Source organism: Polypterus senegalus, chromosome 16 (assembly GCF_016835505.1).
Source record: "Polypterus senegalus isolate Bchr_013 chromosome 16, ASM1683550v1, whole genome shotgun sequence".
Classification (NCBI taxonomy): domain Eukaryota; kingdom Metazoa; phylum Chordata; class Cladistia; order Polypteriformes; family Polypteridae; genus Polypterus; species Polypterus senegalus.
In genome coordinates this window covers 100240927-100254517 of record NC_053169.1, presented here as the reverse complement: position 1 = coordinate 100254517, position 13591 = coordinate 100240927, and the positions used below count along the sequence as shown (strand labels likewise).

At 41.3% G+C, this 13591-nt stretch overlaps 1 protein-coding gene across 2 annotated transcripts in view; it reads left to right on the top strand.

Annotated features, from left to right (window-relative positions):
* Window positions 1–914: 914 nt before the first annotated feature.
* Window positions 915–13591, top strand: part of chgb (chromogranin B) — a 35204-nt gene continuing 22527 nt past the window's right edge. The window contains exons 1-3 of one of the 2 annotated variants that reach the window (XM_039738666.1): window positions 915–1255; window positions 4246–4292; window positions 4418–4511. In XM_039738666.1, the coding sequence (XP_039594600.1) occupies window positions 1210–1255; window positions 4246–4292; window positions 4418–4511 (187 nt within the window). In that variant the 5' untranslated portion in view covers window positions 915–1209. The remainder of the gene's footprint in view (window positions 1256–4245; window positions 4293–4417; window positions 4512–13591) is intronic. The other variant, XM_039738664.1, reaches the window with a different exon arrangement.

Here is a 13591-nt window from a genome sequence, read left to right as displayed (position 1 = left end):
ATGTTTTGGGGTTGCACCTCAGACTGTCCAGGAGCTCAGTGATGTCCTGGTCCAGATCTGGGAGGAGATCCCCCACAACACCATCTGTCATCTCATTAGAAGCATGGACCGATGTTGTCAGGCATGTATACAAGAACACAGGGGCCATACAAAGTGCTGCGTACAATTTGAGTTGCTGCAATTCAATTTGGGCAAAATGGACTAGCCTGCCACATCATTTTTTCACTCTGATTTTTGGGCGTCTTTGAATTCAGGGCTCTGTAGGTTGATCATTTTCATTTCCATCAAACGATGTGGCATCCTTTCGTTCCTAACACATTACCCAGTCTATACCAGTATAGATATCCAGGAGGATTTCTTTTTCCCATTGTGTTTTCAAAGTGTTCCTTTAATTTTTATGAGCAGTTTATATATATATATATATATATATATATATATATATATATATATATATATGTGTGTGTGTGTGTGGTCTACTGTTTGTTTCTTTACAGTATTTATGTTTGATTGTCTAAATCGGCTCATCTTTTGCACACTATATATAGTATATAATACACACACACACACTGTCATGTTATTTTGTATGCGCTCGGCTTCATGTGACTCGCACGATTTATTCTCCCTCATGTTTTATTCAGTGACATGAACATCACAAACACGACTGGATTGCCCGACGGCGCTTTAATTACATTTCGAGTGAGTTTCACGCTTGTCCCTTCTCCCGGACGGTGTCGCATTTACCAAAACTCGACAAAGAGGGACAGACATTGGGCTTTTTTTCGTGCACACTTTGGTTCAATAACGGGTGTTGGCGCAGAATTTTGGAGAATGTGCGAGGGCATCCCATCTGCTAACGGCTTTTTACCTCGGCGTACACACATCCCTGCCAGTTTGGCCCATTTTCATTGCCGTGTGCCCGAGCGCTGGTCCTCGCTGGGTATGAATCGATAGCCCAGGTGCATTAATGGTTTAGGCCCACCTTAAACATTTGAATATGTAACGATCTTTGCGCTTAGGGGTCTCACTGTGACGCAGAATCAAGATAAAGCGGAGCTGCCCACGCCTTTTCTGCCAAGGCGCGATTCCTGCGCCTGCCGCTGCTGTTGCTGCTTTATATCGCGCGGCGGCCAGCCGGAGGAGAGACGCGCCTTCACGACTGCTTGAGACTCTGCGATTCTTCTCTTTCTCGCACGAGGAGCTGGCATCGCCATGAAGCTTCTTCCCTATCTTCTTGCTGTAAGCTGCACCCTGGGAGGTAGGCGCGATCGGCTTGGCATCTCCACTGAGTCGCGGGGAGCTCCCGACGTTCAGCACCTCGGATGGCGGACAGCGACATTCTTACGGGGCATCAAGTAGCCCAGCTCTGGCAACATTTTTTCGTCTTTTGATTTTTCTTTACTTCACTGTTGCGCCTACCGTTCCATGCTATATTTGTTAACATCTTTCTTTTTTTTCCCCCGTTTAGATGATTGCTAATTATTTTTTTCAGGATTTAACCCATCGAATTTTTCGCACCGCATCCTACGAGTTGTGCCGCACTGTGCGCTGATTCGGAGCGCCTTAATATTTAAACTACAAGCGCTTTTTTAGTTAATTATCACACGGCTGGACTTTGGTTTCAAATAAACACACAGGCGACTTTATTTTGGACGGCATTTAAGCACGTTAATCGAATCGAATTGTCATTAAAACCCGCATAAGAGAAATCGGTTTCTGGAGCGAAATGATTTAGTAACCTTTGTTGCGGTTTAGAAAATCCTATTAAAACACTGAAGTTATCATTAGGGGCACCGTAGGGATTTTAATTCGATTGCCAACCCGGAGATGCGATTCTTCTGCAAAATGCCGAAGACATTGGTCTTAAGTTTAAAGGGACTCATTGTAACGGAATGTCAGTGTGGACCTCAAAACCCGGCACTTGTCTTGCGCTTCGTGCTTCGGGGATTTCCATTTCCCCTCAATATATCAAAATAATAAAACCAACGACAATAAAAAACGACATTTCTTATGTGTGCAAAAAACCGCCGATGCCACCCGTGTGCCATCATCTGAGAAAACCTCCTGCCTGGCTAGAAAGGAAGACGTTTACAAATCCGTAGACTGCGAACTATATCACAAAACGATTTTAAAGAATACGTTTTATACCGATGATTACCAATGTTTGTATAATGTTATATAATATTTCTTAAGCGTGTCGTCCGTCTACGCAGTCCACTTGTGTTTCTCCGGACACGTACGCGCGCACAACTAAAATACAGTAAATGAGAATTCACAGACCTAAAATACATCTCGTCATTGCCTTTCCTTTTCAAAATTGTTTCAAGACTTTGTTTTTTACCTTGAATGCGTAGAATACACGAGTTTGTGTGTCCGAGTGGTGCCCCTTGGAGGGGGAAAAAAACCGAAAAAATAAAAAGCGCCCTGCTGTTAAAGAGTTCAGATTTGTTTAATCGCACACTTCTAGCAGGCCAACTCGTCGTCGTTTTTAGGGCACTGCAAGTTGGCTCAGTGGTTAGCGCGACCGCCTCGCAGCTTTAGAATGTGGTGCGGTTATTGACTACGCCGAGAACTCACGGGATGGCGGTCGGTGCCCCGATGTGCGAATCCGGACTGGCGCCGTCAATAGTGAGCCACTCGAGAGCCTGGCACTGCGCCCCCGGAGAGTTTGGCATGGGCTCGAGATTAGGGCCACTCCATGAAGCTTTCTGAACTCAAATCCTGAGGTCTGCGTGGGACCCCACATAAGGTGCGTGTTTGCGAGCGTGTGGATATGGACGTATTTCTGACATTTGTAGGGAATTAATATATTAAAAAAAAAAAAAAACCTAAGTAAATAAGCAATCCGTCGTACTGATATGGAGAAACTCGAACCAACTAATAAATGTGAGCGGGCGTGTGGATGAAGTCCGGCACTGTCGGTAACTTAATTACTTCTAGATCTATTCTTTATATATAGCACCTCTCATATCAATCACTCGATGTATTCTTCATGCAGTATAGAGCCTTTCCGCATCTGTTTATTCTTTATGCAGTACCGTTCACATTTATCTCAATCTTAAAACGGTGCCTGTTACATCTGTCTGTCTATCTATTCTTTGCATAGTCCCTTTCACATCCATTTATCTGTTTTTGTATATTGCCTTCCACATCTATTCTTAATTTAGCGTCTTTCACCTTTACAAAGCTATTCTTTGTATAGTGAATTTCACATATGCTTCTTTCTAAATTGCAATCTATTCTTTATGCTGTGCCCTTCACATCTAGCATCTTAATAAATTATGAAAGGCAGTGTATCTATCCTTTGGACACTGACCCATCTATATCTAACTATCTAATCCTGCCTGTCTATTATATAGTGCCTTACATATCTGTCTATCCATTTGTCTATTCTTTAGCGTGCCCTTCACATCCTTCTGTTCTTTACACAGTGCCTTTCACGCCCATTTACCTATTCTTTATCCCTCTCTTCTTAATACAGTGCCTTTCGTATTTATGTATTTAGTTTTTGTGTAGTGCTTTGAACATTCATTTATCTAGTCTTTGTACAGTGCCTTTTATATCTATCAATGCATCTATTTATACAGTGCCTTTCACATTAGTCTAATCTTTCTATTGTGTTTTGCATGTCTGTCTATTCTTTTTATAGTGCCTTTCACATCTCTCTCTCTATACATTTATGTACGGTTGATATCACAGCGTTCAGTGAATTTCTTATTTGGAGACTTTGGACCTGTGTTTTTTATATCCATACCTTTCTCCCGGATATAAAATGCACACACAGAACGTTACAAGCCCCGTCCATCCAGCTGAGAGCCGCAGCCAATTTAAGGGTCCGCCGGAGAGCTCACGGACTCTCGCCAATCGCGCGCGTCTTGGGAGATGCGACAAGAAAGAAACGATGAATTAACTGCCGGTGGGGCGAGCTTACCAACTCCACTCGATGTATGACGAAAGGGCCGTCGCGGCACCTGAACCGACGACTCCACAGCACGTACCTCTGCGCCACCGTAAGCTTAAACTGCAGCGAGCGAGACGGGCAGATGCACGCGCACGTATACGCGTCTGTACCTGCCGTGTACCCCCACCGTACGCACACCAAGGCCTAAACACACAACCACTGCTACAAATCTGACAAGAATGCATTTATTGTAATCCTTGACTTCTTGTTTTTAAAATCTGATATTACTTTTTATTTCGTGTTGGGCGCAGTCTCTCATCTCAACACGTTTTCTGTTTTCTTGGCAGTTATCTCGGCGTTGCCCATTTCAAAAGAAGAAAGGGAGCAGAATGCGGTGAGTTTGGGTTTCTTTTTGATTAAATGTTACTCGACTTTGTATTTGGCCTTTTTTTAAAAAAACAGATTATCCAAAACGGCGTATTTTATTTATTTTTTGTTTTATTTTCTCAAATTAAAAAGGTGAAGGAGTGTATCGTCGAAGTCCTCTCTAACGCACTCGGCAAAGCCAACGCACCCCCCGTCGATCCCTCCTGCAAAGACATCCTACAGAAAAGTAAGTGATGCCGTTTCTGTTACATTAAAGTGCAGGATGCTTTTCAAGAAGCAATAAAACTTTGTTATGCATGTGTTTATATTATTTTTTAAAAATGTATTAATATATCTTTTCACGATCTTTGCGCGTTAGCACCAATTACTACAAGTTATCGACATATTTTACATTGCAATGTACGAGCACTCCGTGAAGAGCGCTACACAACGAAGCTTATTTGGTCTTCCAAGGTGTAGTACATTAATTGTTGGGTGGCATAAACTGGAATCTTTCAATTGGCATTAGTGCAGGAGTGGGCACCGTTCCAGGGTTCAAATTCCAGGCCCAGTTGTTATCTACGTTGACTTTGCGTGTTCACCATCGGTTTTTATTTTTTTTACCAGATAGGTGCGTTGGCGATTCTAAATTGTCCTTAGTGTGTGCCCTGCGGTGGCCTTGCGCCCTGCCCGGGGTTGGTTTCCTGCCTTGCGCCCTGTGTTGGCTGGGATTGGCTCCAGCAGACCCCCGTGACCCTGTAGTTAGGATATAGCGGGTTGGATAATGGATGGATGGATCCCAAAGATTTCAAGATCAAAGCAAACTTTACTGTCATCTCAACCACATACAAGTATACAGATATGGAAATTGCGAAGCTCAGGGTTCACAATGTAACAACATGAAGCGCGAATAAAAAATTAAAATTAAAACACAAACAAGACAAGGCAAAGAAGCAGCAGCACTATGACGTGTAGTAAGCAATATGAACATCGATGCAATGAATGGTATTGTGCAGTCTAGATTTGTAGGTTAGCTTAGTTAGTTGGCAAGTTTAAAATTGTTGCGGTGTGCCATGCCATGGACTGGCACACTGTCCAAGGCTGGCTCTTGCCTTGCTTCTAGTGAACCTGAACTGGAATAATGGTGATTGATAATAGACGGTTGAAGGACAGTAAATCAGATACTGTATTAAATTTGACAGTAATTTAATGGTTAGATGACCCGATAGTTGAGCTGCCTATCATTTAGAACCAACAAAAATGTGGTGAGAAACAAAGACTGAACTACAAAAAATTTTGTTCATATTACATAGAATTGTGATGGACTGGCATTCATTCCCAAAGCACCCAAGTCCTAAAAGCATTTCTAATAATGACCACTAGAGGGAGACATCATCATCATCATCAAATCCCAGCACTAAATCTCTCTTTAATAAAAAGAAAATCTCGAGAGGAGACGAGACTATCGCCAGGAGATTTTTTCAAGTCCTGCCCTCCTCTCCACCATTTCTGGTTAATGCCCCACACTCGCGGTCCTCTCACCTCTCATTCACAGTTCCCGATCTCTCAGCTCTTATAAATTAATGTTTTTCTCACTTTTAGTTCCCAATAAAAGAAGACGTATTCTGTCCAAATCTTATTGAAGAATTTCATCTCGAAGGGTTATCAACAGAAGAAATGAGTACACGGGCAATCTTAGCGGCTAGAAACGATGACGTTAAATGAATTAACACGAAAATTGTCGATTGGTTACACGGCAAATTGGTTAAATGCGTATCAATAGACTCTGCTGAAACAGTTGGTGGTGATGGTGCGGAAGAAGAAAACATCAACTTACAATATCCTGAAGAATATCTACAAGCGTTAACACCATCTGGTCTTCCATCGGCCGAGGAGGACGTATCGTAATGTAATTGCGTAATTTATGTCCGAGTGATGAGCTATGCCATGGGAGAAGATTAGTTGTACTGAACATCGGTTGAACAATTCTGACATGTAAAATTTTAACAGGCAACAAAAAAGATAATGTAGTACATCTAACATGAGACACCACAGGAGATCCCGATATGCCATTCGTATTAAAACATTTACAGTTTCCCTTTAGAATAGCTTTGGCAAAGACAATTAACAAATCACAGGGACAAACATTTGAAAAGTCGGTTTATTTATTAGAGAGTAAGAAATGAAATTCACTCACAAGCAGTTATATGTTGAGTTGTCACGATGTAACTACAAACACAGAATCAAAATTAAATGTGAAATTGGCAAAAAGTGGGCAGCATGGTGGCACAGTGGGTAGCGCTGCTGCCTCGCAGTTAGGAGACCCGTCTGGGTTCGCTTCCCGGGTCCTCCTTCCATGGCGTTTGCATGTTCTCCCTGTGACTGCGTGGATTTCCTCCCACAGTCCAAAGACATGCAGGTTAGGTGGATTGACGATCCGAAAAACAATATTTGGAAATTAACTTTTTGTTGATCCATCCATCCATTGTCCAACCCGCTCTATCATAACTACAGGGTCACGGGGGTCTGCTGGAGCCAATCCCAGCCAACACAGGGCGCAGGGCAGGAAACAAACCCCGGGCAGGGTGCCAGCCCACCGCAGCGAGACAAAAAAAAAAAATATCAAAAGCAAAAACTGGAGAATTAAAAAAAGTTTTTAAGCAAAAAAAAAAAAAAAACCAGGAGGGTTTGCCAATCCGCATACTCACATCTGGAAACAGCTTTGAGCGCATTCATTATTTATTTTTAAACCTACACGAAGAATTTAGATTTTCCCGTTTAAAGGACCTTCTCCTGCACTTCACAGAATATCCATCAGCACCACCTTTGCAGTTTAGGGCCACGTTAAACAAAATAAAGTTCTCTGTATGTTGATTTCACGTTTAAGTGTGACTGATGTTGAGAGGGAGGGCGGCTGGTGGCTGCTGACAGCGGAATCATTCATTCATGCCAGATGTAGTTCAACAACCTTTCAGCCGGGCAGGTGGTTTTATTAATTTTTAATGTTTGGATTTTTATTTTTTTTAAATACTTTCAAATCATGGGTAACTGAAACCGTGGCTGGAAAATCCATAGCTGATTATTGTACATAATAATTAAGTTAAAAACTCCACATAAAGGGGACAGTGCACATAACTAAACACATCAACACACAAATAAATCAAATGCATATACGAGGGGGACCCAAAAATAACCGGAGATATTTTTAAAACGTGTTTAATTTAATTTTCTGTACAAACTACAATTAGTCTCCTTCAAAGTACTCTCCATTGGCTAAATACACTTATCTAACCCATTGTTCGAAACATTTTTGAAATTCGTCTGAAGTAATGCCCATTAATGCTCTGGTCGTTTCTTGTTTTACCTCTTCGACGTCAGCAAATCGCCTTTCTTTCAAGTCTTTTTTCATCCGAAGGAACAGAAAGAAATCCCACGGAGCTAAATCCGGTGAGTAGGGTGGGTGGTTCAGGGTTGTCATACCGTTTCAATAACAATAGTTTCTGCAACACTTTTTTCAAGAAGAAAACAAAATTTCACTGCCGCGCGTTGCTCACGATAATCGGCCATCGTAAAAAAAAATGACGCTTGCACAAAACTACTTTTACAAAATTCACTGAACACAAGAACAACCTTCCAGACCGATGGCACTTGGCAGACTGACTTGTGAGGAGTGTAACTACATCGCCCTAGTGGCCCAACCACGTACTACAAGTACCAACCTAACAACAACAAAATTCCGGTTATTTTTGGGTCCCCCCTCGTATAGTTAAAAAAAAAAAAATCTATTGCTCAAATAATATTTAAAACATAACAGAAAATATATATATATAAAAAAACATTTAGAGATTAAAAAAAGAACACAATACTTAACACTACAGTTAAACCAGGGTTGAGATTCTGCCTAAAACACAACCTAAACTCCGAATTCCCGTTCGTTTCACTCTGTCCGTCTATTGTCTGAAACTAAACCGACGTAACGGGTCACAGGAGGCGTCGTGGGTCCCATGATTAGCGTGAGAAATTAAAACGATGAGCAGGAGACGTAGCCACGCAAGGCCGAGGTCAAAGCTGAGAAACCAAAAACAGAACTGATTAACCGGGACGAAAAGCACGAGGGGGCACTCAGTAGTCGAGAGCGAAACGAAGTTGAGAACTGAACTTCAAACTGTGCACGAGGGCCTGCTAACAAGAGAAGACGAGAACTTTCAGTATGGCGCGTGTATCGAGTGAGGGGTACAGCGCACGTTGTGATTGTCGCGACTTTACTGCGTCGTCCTTGTGACGTCACTGGTGTGAAGAACGTGGGCACGTTACGCTTCTACCGTCAATGAAGAAAAACAAGATGTGAATGAAAATGAACTCTGCAACAAATAAATCACAATGAAAAATAAACACCGGAAATGTAATCCTCAAAAAAACACGACTAATAAAAATCTTTGTTTATAATACGCTACCGTATCTGTCAGTTTGTCTGTCCAGGATTTTAAATCACCTGTCGCTTGCAAACCATTTGACCTGAAATTTGGTACACGTATACTACGTGGCCTCTACTGTCCGCTTTCGAGGTGATGATTGACCTCCAAGGTTATTCCCCTTTTTATTTTATAGTAGACTCAACTCTCGGCAGCGGGCAGCCATATGATGCATACGTACGGGTGCCATACTCATCCCTACCACCTTTACCGTTCTCATCCATACCTCTTCATATCTTAAATCATTCTTGAGGCAGATCGAAGACTTAAGTGACAGCTTAAGTGAAAAATTAAAGAAAACGTTGTAAGTAACTGCAACACAAACACCGACTTAATCAGTTTTAACGTGAAAAGATGCCGACGAAAGAAGAGAAGAAGCGGGCCGCTAAGGTGGAGAAAAGCAGAGTGGCTCAGATAGCAGCAAGCGCACCAACCTCTGAGCAAACGAATGATCAACGTACTGAGAAAGAAAGAGTCTGAGGACTAAAAGTCAAGTGGATTCCCTGCAGGTTTTCATTATAGCCGTGCGCCGTTACTGGGGTGTAAATATCACAACAGACACGCGAGGGTTTATGTGGCCGAGACACCGGGAGTATTCTGGCCTATCTGACCTTCTCTTTTGCTGCTTTTCCAGTGCCCAGCGCGGGGATATCACACCAGAACAATGCCAGTGTTTGGGGACATAAATACTGGCTGGTTAAGCAGCTGAGGCGACGTTACGTTACGTGCGTTATTCCTCAGCCTGTTTGGAGGTGTGTGTGTGTGTGTTTGTTAGTTGATTGAGGTCTCTCAATCAGTTCTTATGTTCGTATGCCCATCTCATGAGCTGGCATTACAATCCACGCCGTCAGAGTAGGCACAGAAAACAGAAGGGCTGCTATTTGGATATAAACAAAGCCTGCACATTTTAGACGCATCTCTTTTCTAGTCTGCCGGCGTCTGAAATGCAGTTATTCTCGAGATCGCGTGATACCGTGAATGGCTCAGACTGCAGCGTTCACAACACCGTCCTGCTGCTCATATTTTAGTTTGTTTTAATTTAATCCCCTAACGTGATTATGTCCCCCTCGCCCTAATTCTCTACTTGATATCCGACTGATGATAAACGACAGACACTACACGCCAGTCAGAACAATTTACAGTTTCAGCTTTTGATCGGTGGAGTAAGTGTGACATTCAGACCATTTTAGTATTTGCAGCTCTTGCCGCAGAGATCAGGCAGAATCCGCTAATCCGTTCCCCTTCACTCCTGTCACTGCCATTTGGTTTCTTTCTGCCGCTTTAGGCTTTGCTTTACGACTGACCGAGTATTTGGGGCGCAGGAGTGGACTGGCGCTCATGTGCTGCACCTTCTCGAAGTTTTGTGCTCATCCTTGAAGGCTTTAATGTTATGTTACGTTATGATTGGTGTGTTTTAACATTTTTTAATGCCACTTACAGAATTTTGTTTTTGGACTTCTACGCAGCTAATTTGGAATTTTGTCCTTAAGGAATTAGTTTTTTTTATTTCTTGCTATCTTGCTTCCTGAAAGGCTTGTACAATTTTTTTTTTAATCATCTTTAAAAAAACCTCACACTGGTTCCATTCCATCTGAACTGGTGTGGTGCGGAGGTATCACCCGTCACATGGCTGCACTCGGGTCCGAATCTGGATCCCGAGTTGGTTTGTCGTGTGGTGGGTGCGGCGATGCGCTGTATCAGCATGTGCTCCTAACCTCTTCCTCATCTTTCCGTGATGCCATGTTGTATTCTTGCAGGCACCAGCATTTTGTGAGTTTCGCATTAGCCATTGTCTAGGTGATTTCCCAGGATTCCCTTGGACTACGATTCATGATGTCGTCGAGTTCAAAGGTCACCAGGCCAGCATTTCCTCCTCATTTAAGTTTGAGTCGAATTAACGCTTTGAGCGCAAACTTGAAGAAGTGCCCCTGAAAGTCATTTTTTGACTCCTCTACTGCCTGACGACGTTTGATTTTTGTGTCAGACGTTCTAATTCACGTCAAAGATGGTTTGTTTTTCTCATCCATGTTCTTTGACCTTACTTCATCTCCTGACTGCTTTACGTGAAAGTCTTCTCTTGAGTTAGAAAGAAGTTGAACGTTAAAAACGAGAGACCGAGACAGAGAGGTGCGCTAGCTGTTAGGAGTAAACCCACCGTATCAGAGAGGACTGTCAGTGTTGAGATATAGGATCAATGGCAGCACTGCATGAGCCCACGTCTGGAATCAACCGGCCAACACCAAACCGGACATTCGCCGGAGCTCGTAGGACCGAAATATCACTTGGAATTTTGGAAAGCTGATTCTCGGTGCCACATTTGGATGAAACTTCGTAAATGTTAACGTGACACTCGAGATATGTATCCTGTGTCCGCGTTTTTACAACTTCTATATCTACACTGAAAAAAAATAAATGTAAAATTTACGGTAAAAAACTGGCAGCTGGGGTCGCCAGGATTTTACCGTAAAAAAGAAGGTAACAATGTTTTTTGGTCTACGGTACACTTTAAAAAATAATGTTAAATTTACGGTAAAATACTGGCAGCTGGGTTGCCAAAATTTTGCTGTAATACATAAGGTGACAATATTTTTAGGTTTACAGTATAATTTTGTAGTAAAAGCTATTTGGTCTTTGCAACAAACTCCAACAGAAGGGAATGTTTAACCATAACTAAGATTTCATGTTGTGTAAAAAATATGAGAATCAATAAACAATACGTACTGACAGGGTCAAACCCCAGTAGATAGTTTGCATCAGTTAGTTAACAACAACCAATAGCAAGCATGTGCCATTTAATTATATACAATGAAAACAATTCAATGTCTAAGGAAGTTACGCCACTTGCCTGGTAGGGAAGTAAAGTTTTCTCTTTTGTGGTGTATGGTGTCCTACTTATCAAATACAACCCACCATAAATCAGCTTCCATAACCTCAAAAAACCTTCAGCACGTGGGAAAAATAAGTCTGCTAACTTAGGTGAAGTTTTTTTCCTACCATTCAAAGGTATGCGGATCACCAGGAACAATTTTGAAAAAAGGGGCGTGTCCTTATGCAAATATCGTAGCCGGTTTTACTTTAACAGTGATTTACCGTTTTACGGTTGTTTACCTTCGTTATTTAACGGTTTTACACTGTAAAGTTAACAGATTTTTTTCAGTATAACTGTAATGCATCAATAAACGGTATTTAGCATATTTTGAAGGTAGAAAAATATTGATTTTACAGAACTTGGCTGTAAAAAAAAAAATGAAATGTATTGTTTAAGATATAAAGGTAATTTTCAGTAGAACATAAGGTAACTTTCCTTTTTTTCAGAAAAGGTCTTTTACCTTCACCATTTGCAGTATTTGTACCGTTAAATTTACTGACATTTGTTACAGTGTAGGGTGCTGCCACAGGGGTTATCTGTTGGCATGAAATACAGCAGGCAAGAAGAAGGGATGTCGTCCAAAGCAAAGTTTGGGTTATAACCAGAAATTCTTAACCAAAGAATGAAACGGAAAGACAATTAAAAAAGTTCTTCCCATGTGCTTTGTACTTTCTGTTTATGATATTTTCCGATTTTTCCAGAAAGTACGTATTTAACAAAATATTAGCAAAAAAAGCACGTGTTCCTAAGCATACGACTGGATAACTGACATGTGGATTATATGGCACGCGAGATTTCATTTTCTATTTACAATGGATGTTGTTTCCGCATTGTTTGCCGTTGTACACCATTAGCTTGTATTAGATCATTAAAAAAAAAAAAAAGGTTCTAACTCTCTGATCTGCATAAAAAAAATAAATGCAAATTTTTCTCGCCCATAAAGTACATGGAGTAAGCAACGTGAGTGAAGAAGTATGAGAGGTTAAGAAAGAGAATAGCTGTAACGCTAACAATGTTAGTCAGAGAGCTCCGCGTGAACAAATGAGAAACCAGAGGCAAAAAACGCACCCAAAAAATTGCTAACGTTAAATTCTTCTTGGAAACGCGTTTTAGCTTCCTCTGTCACTAAATAGAACACAATAAGAGAAAACAAACTATACAAAGGACCCCCAAATGTTTATTGCTACAGTAAATTCTCTCTACCGGGTCACTTAGTCATCTGCTTTTATAAAAATTATAATCCATTTCATAACAACCGCCATCTACTTACACATCTTCACAGTACAGAAAAAAAATTCTGAGAGGCGTATCACGCGACAGTCACACAAACTCCACCAATGGAAGCTGCACTCTTGTTTTCATGGCTTCTGATGGTGTTAACAAGTCCCTACATTCCAATAATATTCCACGTGTTCTCTGCATTTTCTTCCGTTTTCAGTTAAATTCATTACATTTCAAGAATGGCAGCAAAACTTGGCGTTAGTAAAAGCGTTTTTCCCCACGTACTCTTAAGCGTAAACGTGTTAGGATGAGTTTAGCCGATCTGTGTTACATAAAATTGTGTCCTTGGTAATGGGTAGAAAAAGTGCAGTGAATAGGGTCTGGCGAAACCTAACCCCGGCTTTTCCCTTTCTAGCAATAATTCAGGATCCATGTTTTTTGTTTCTGTGGGTTTTTTTCTGGCATGTAACTCCTATGGATGATGAGAACTCCCAGTTCACTTTCAAGTTGGATGTGTGATGTGCAAACTAGCTAACTGAAGATTGAATCAAAGTAACTAATTATTTCCTGACTCCGAGCAAAGCAAATGGACTAAGTACGTGGAAACGTTTTTAGAATTCACTTTCTTTTGATTTTTTTTTTTTTGTTGTGACACCTGAAGATAACGAAAGACTTAATGAAAAGTCAAAGCTTAGGAGAGGACAGTCAAAAAGTCTGGCCAATTTAGGTAACCTGTTTTTTAAATTATCTATAATACCAGTAATG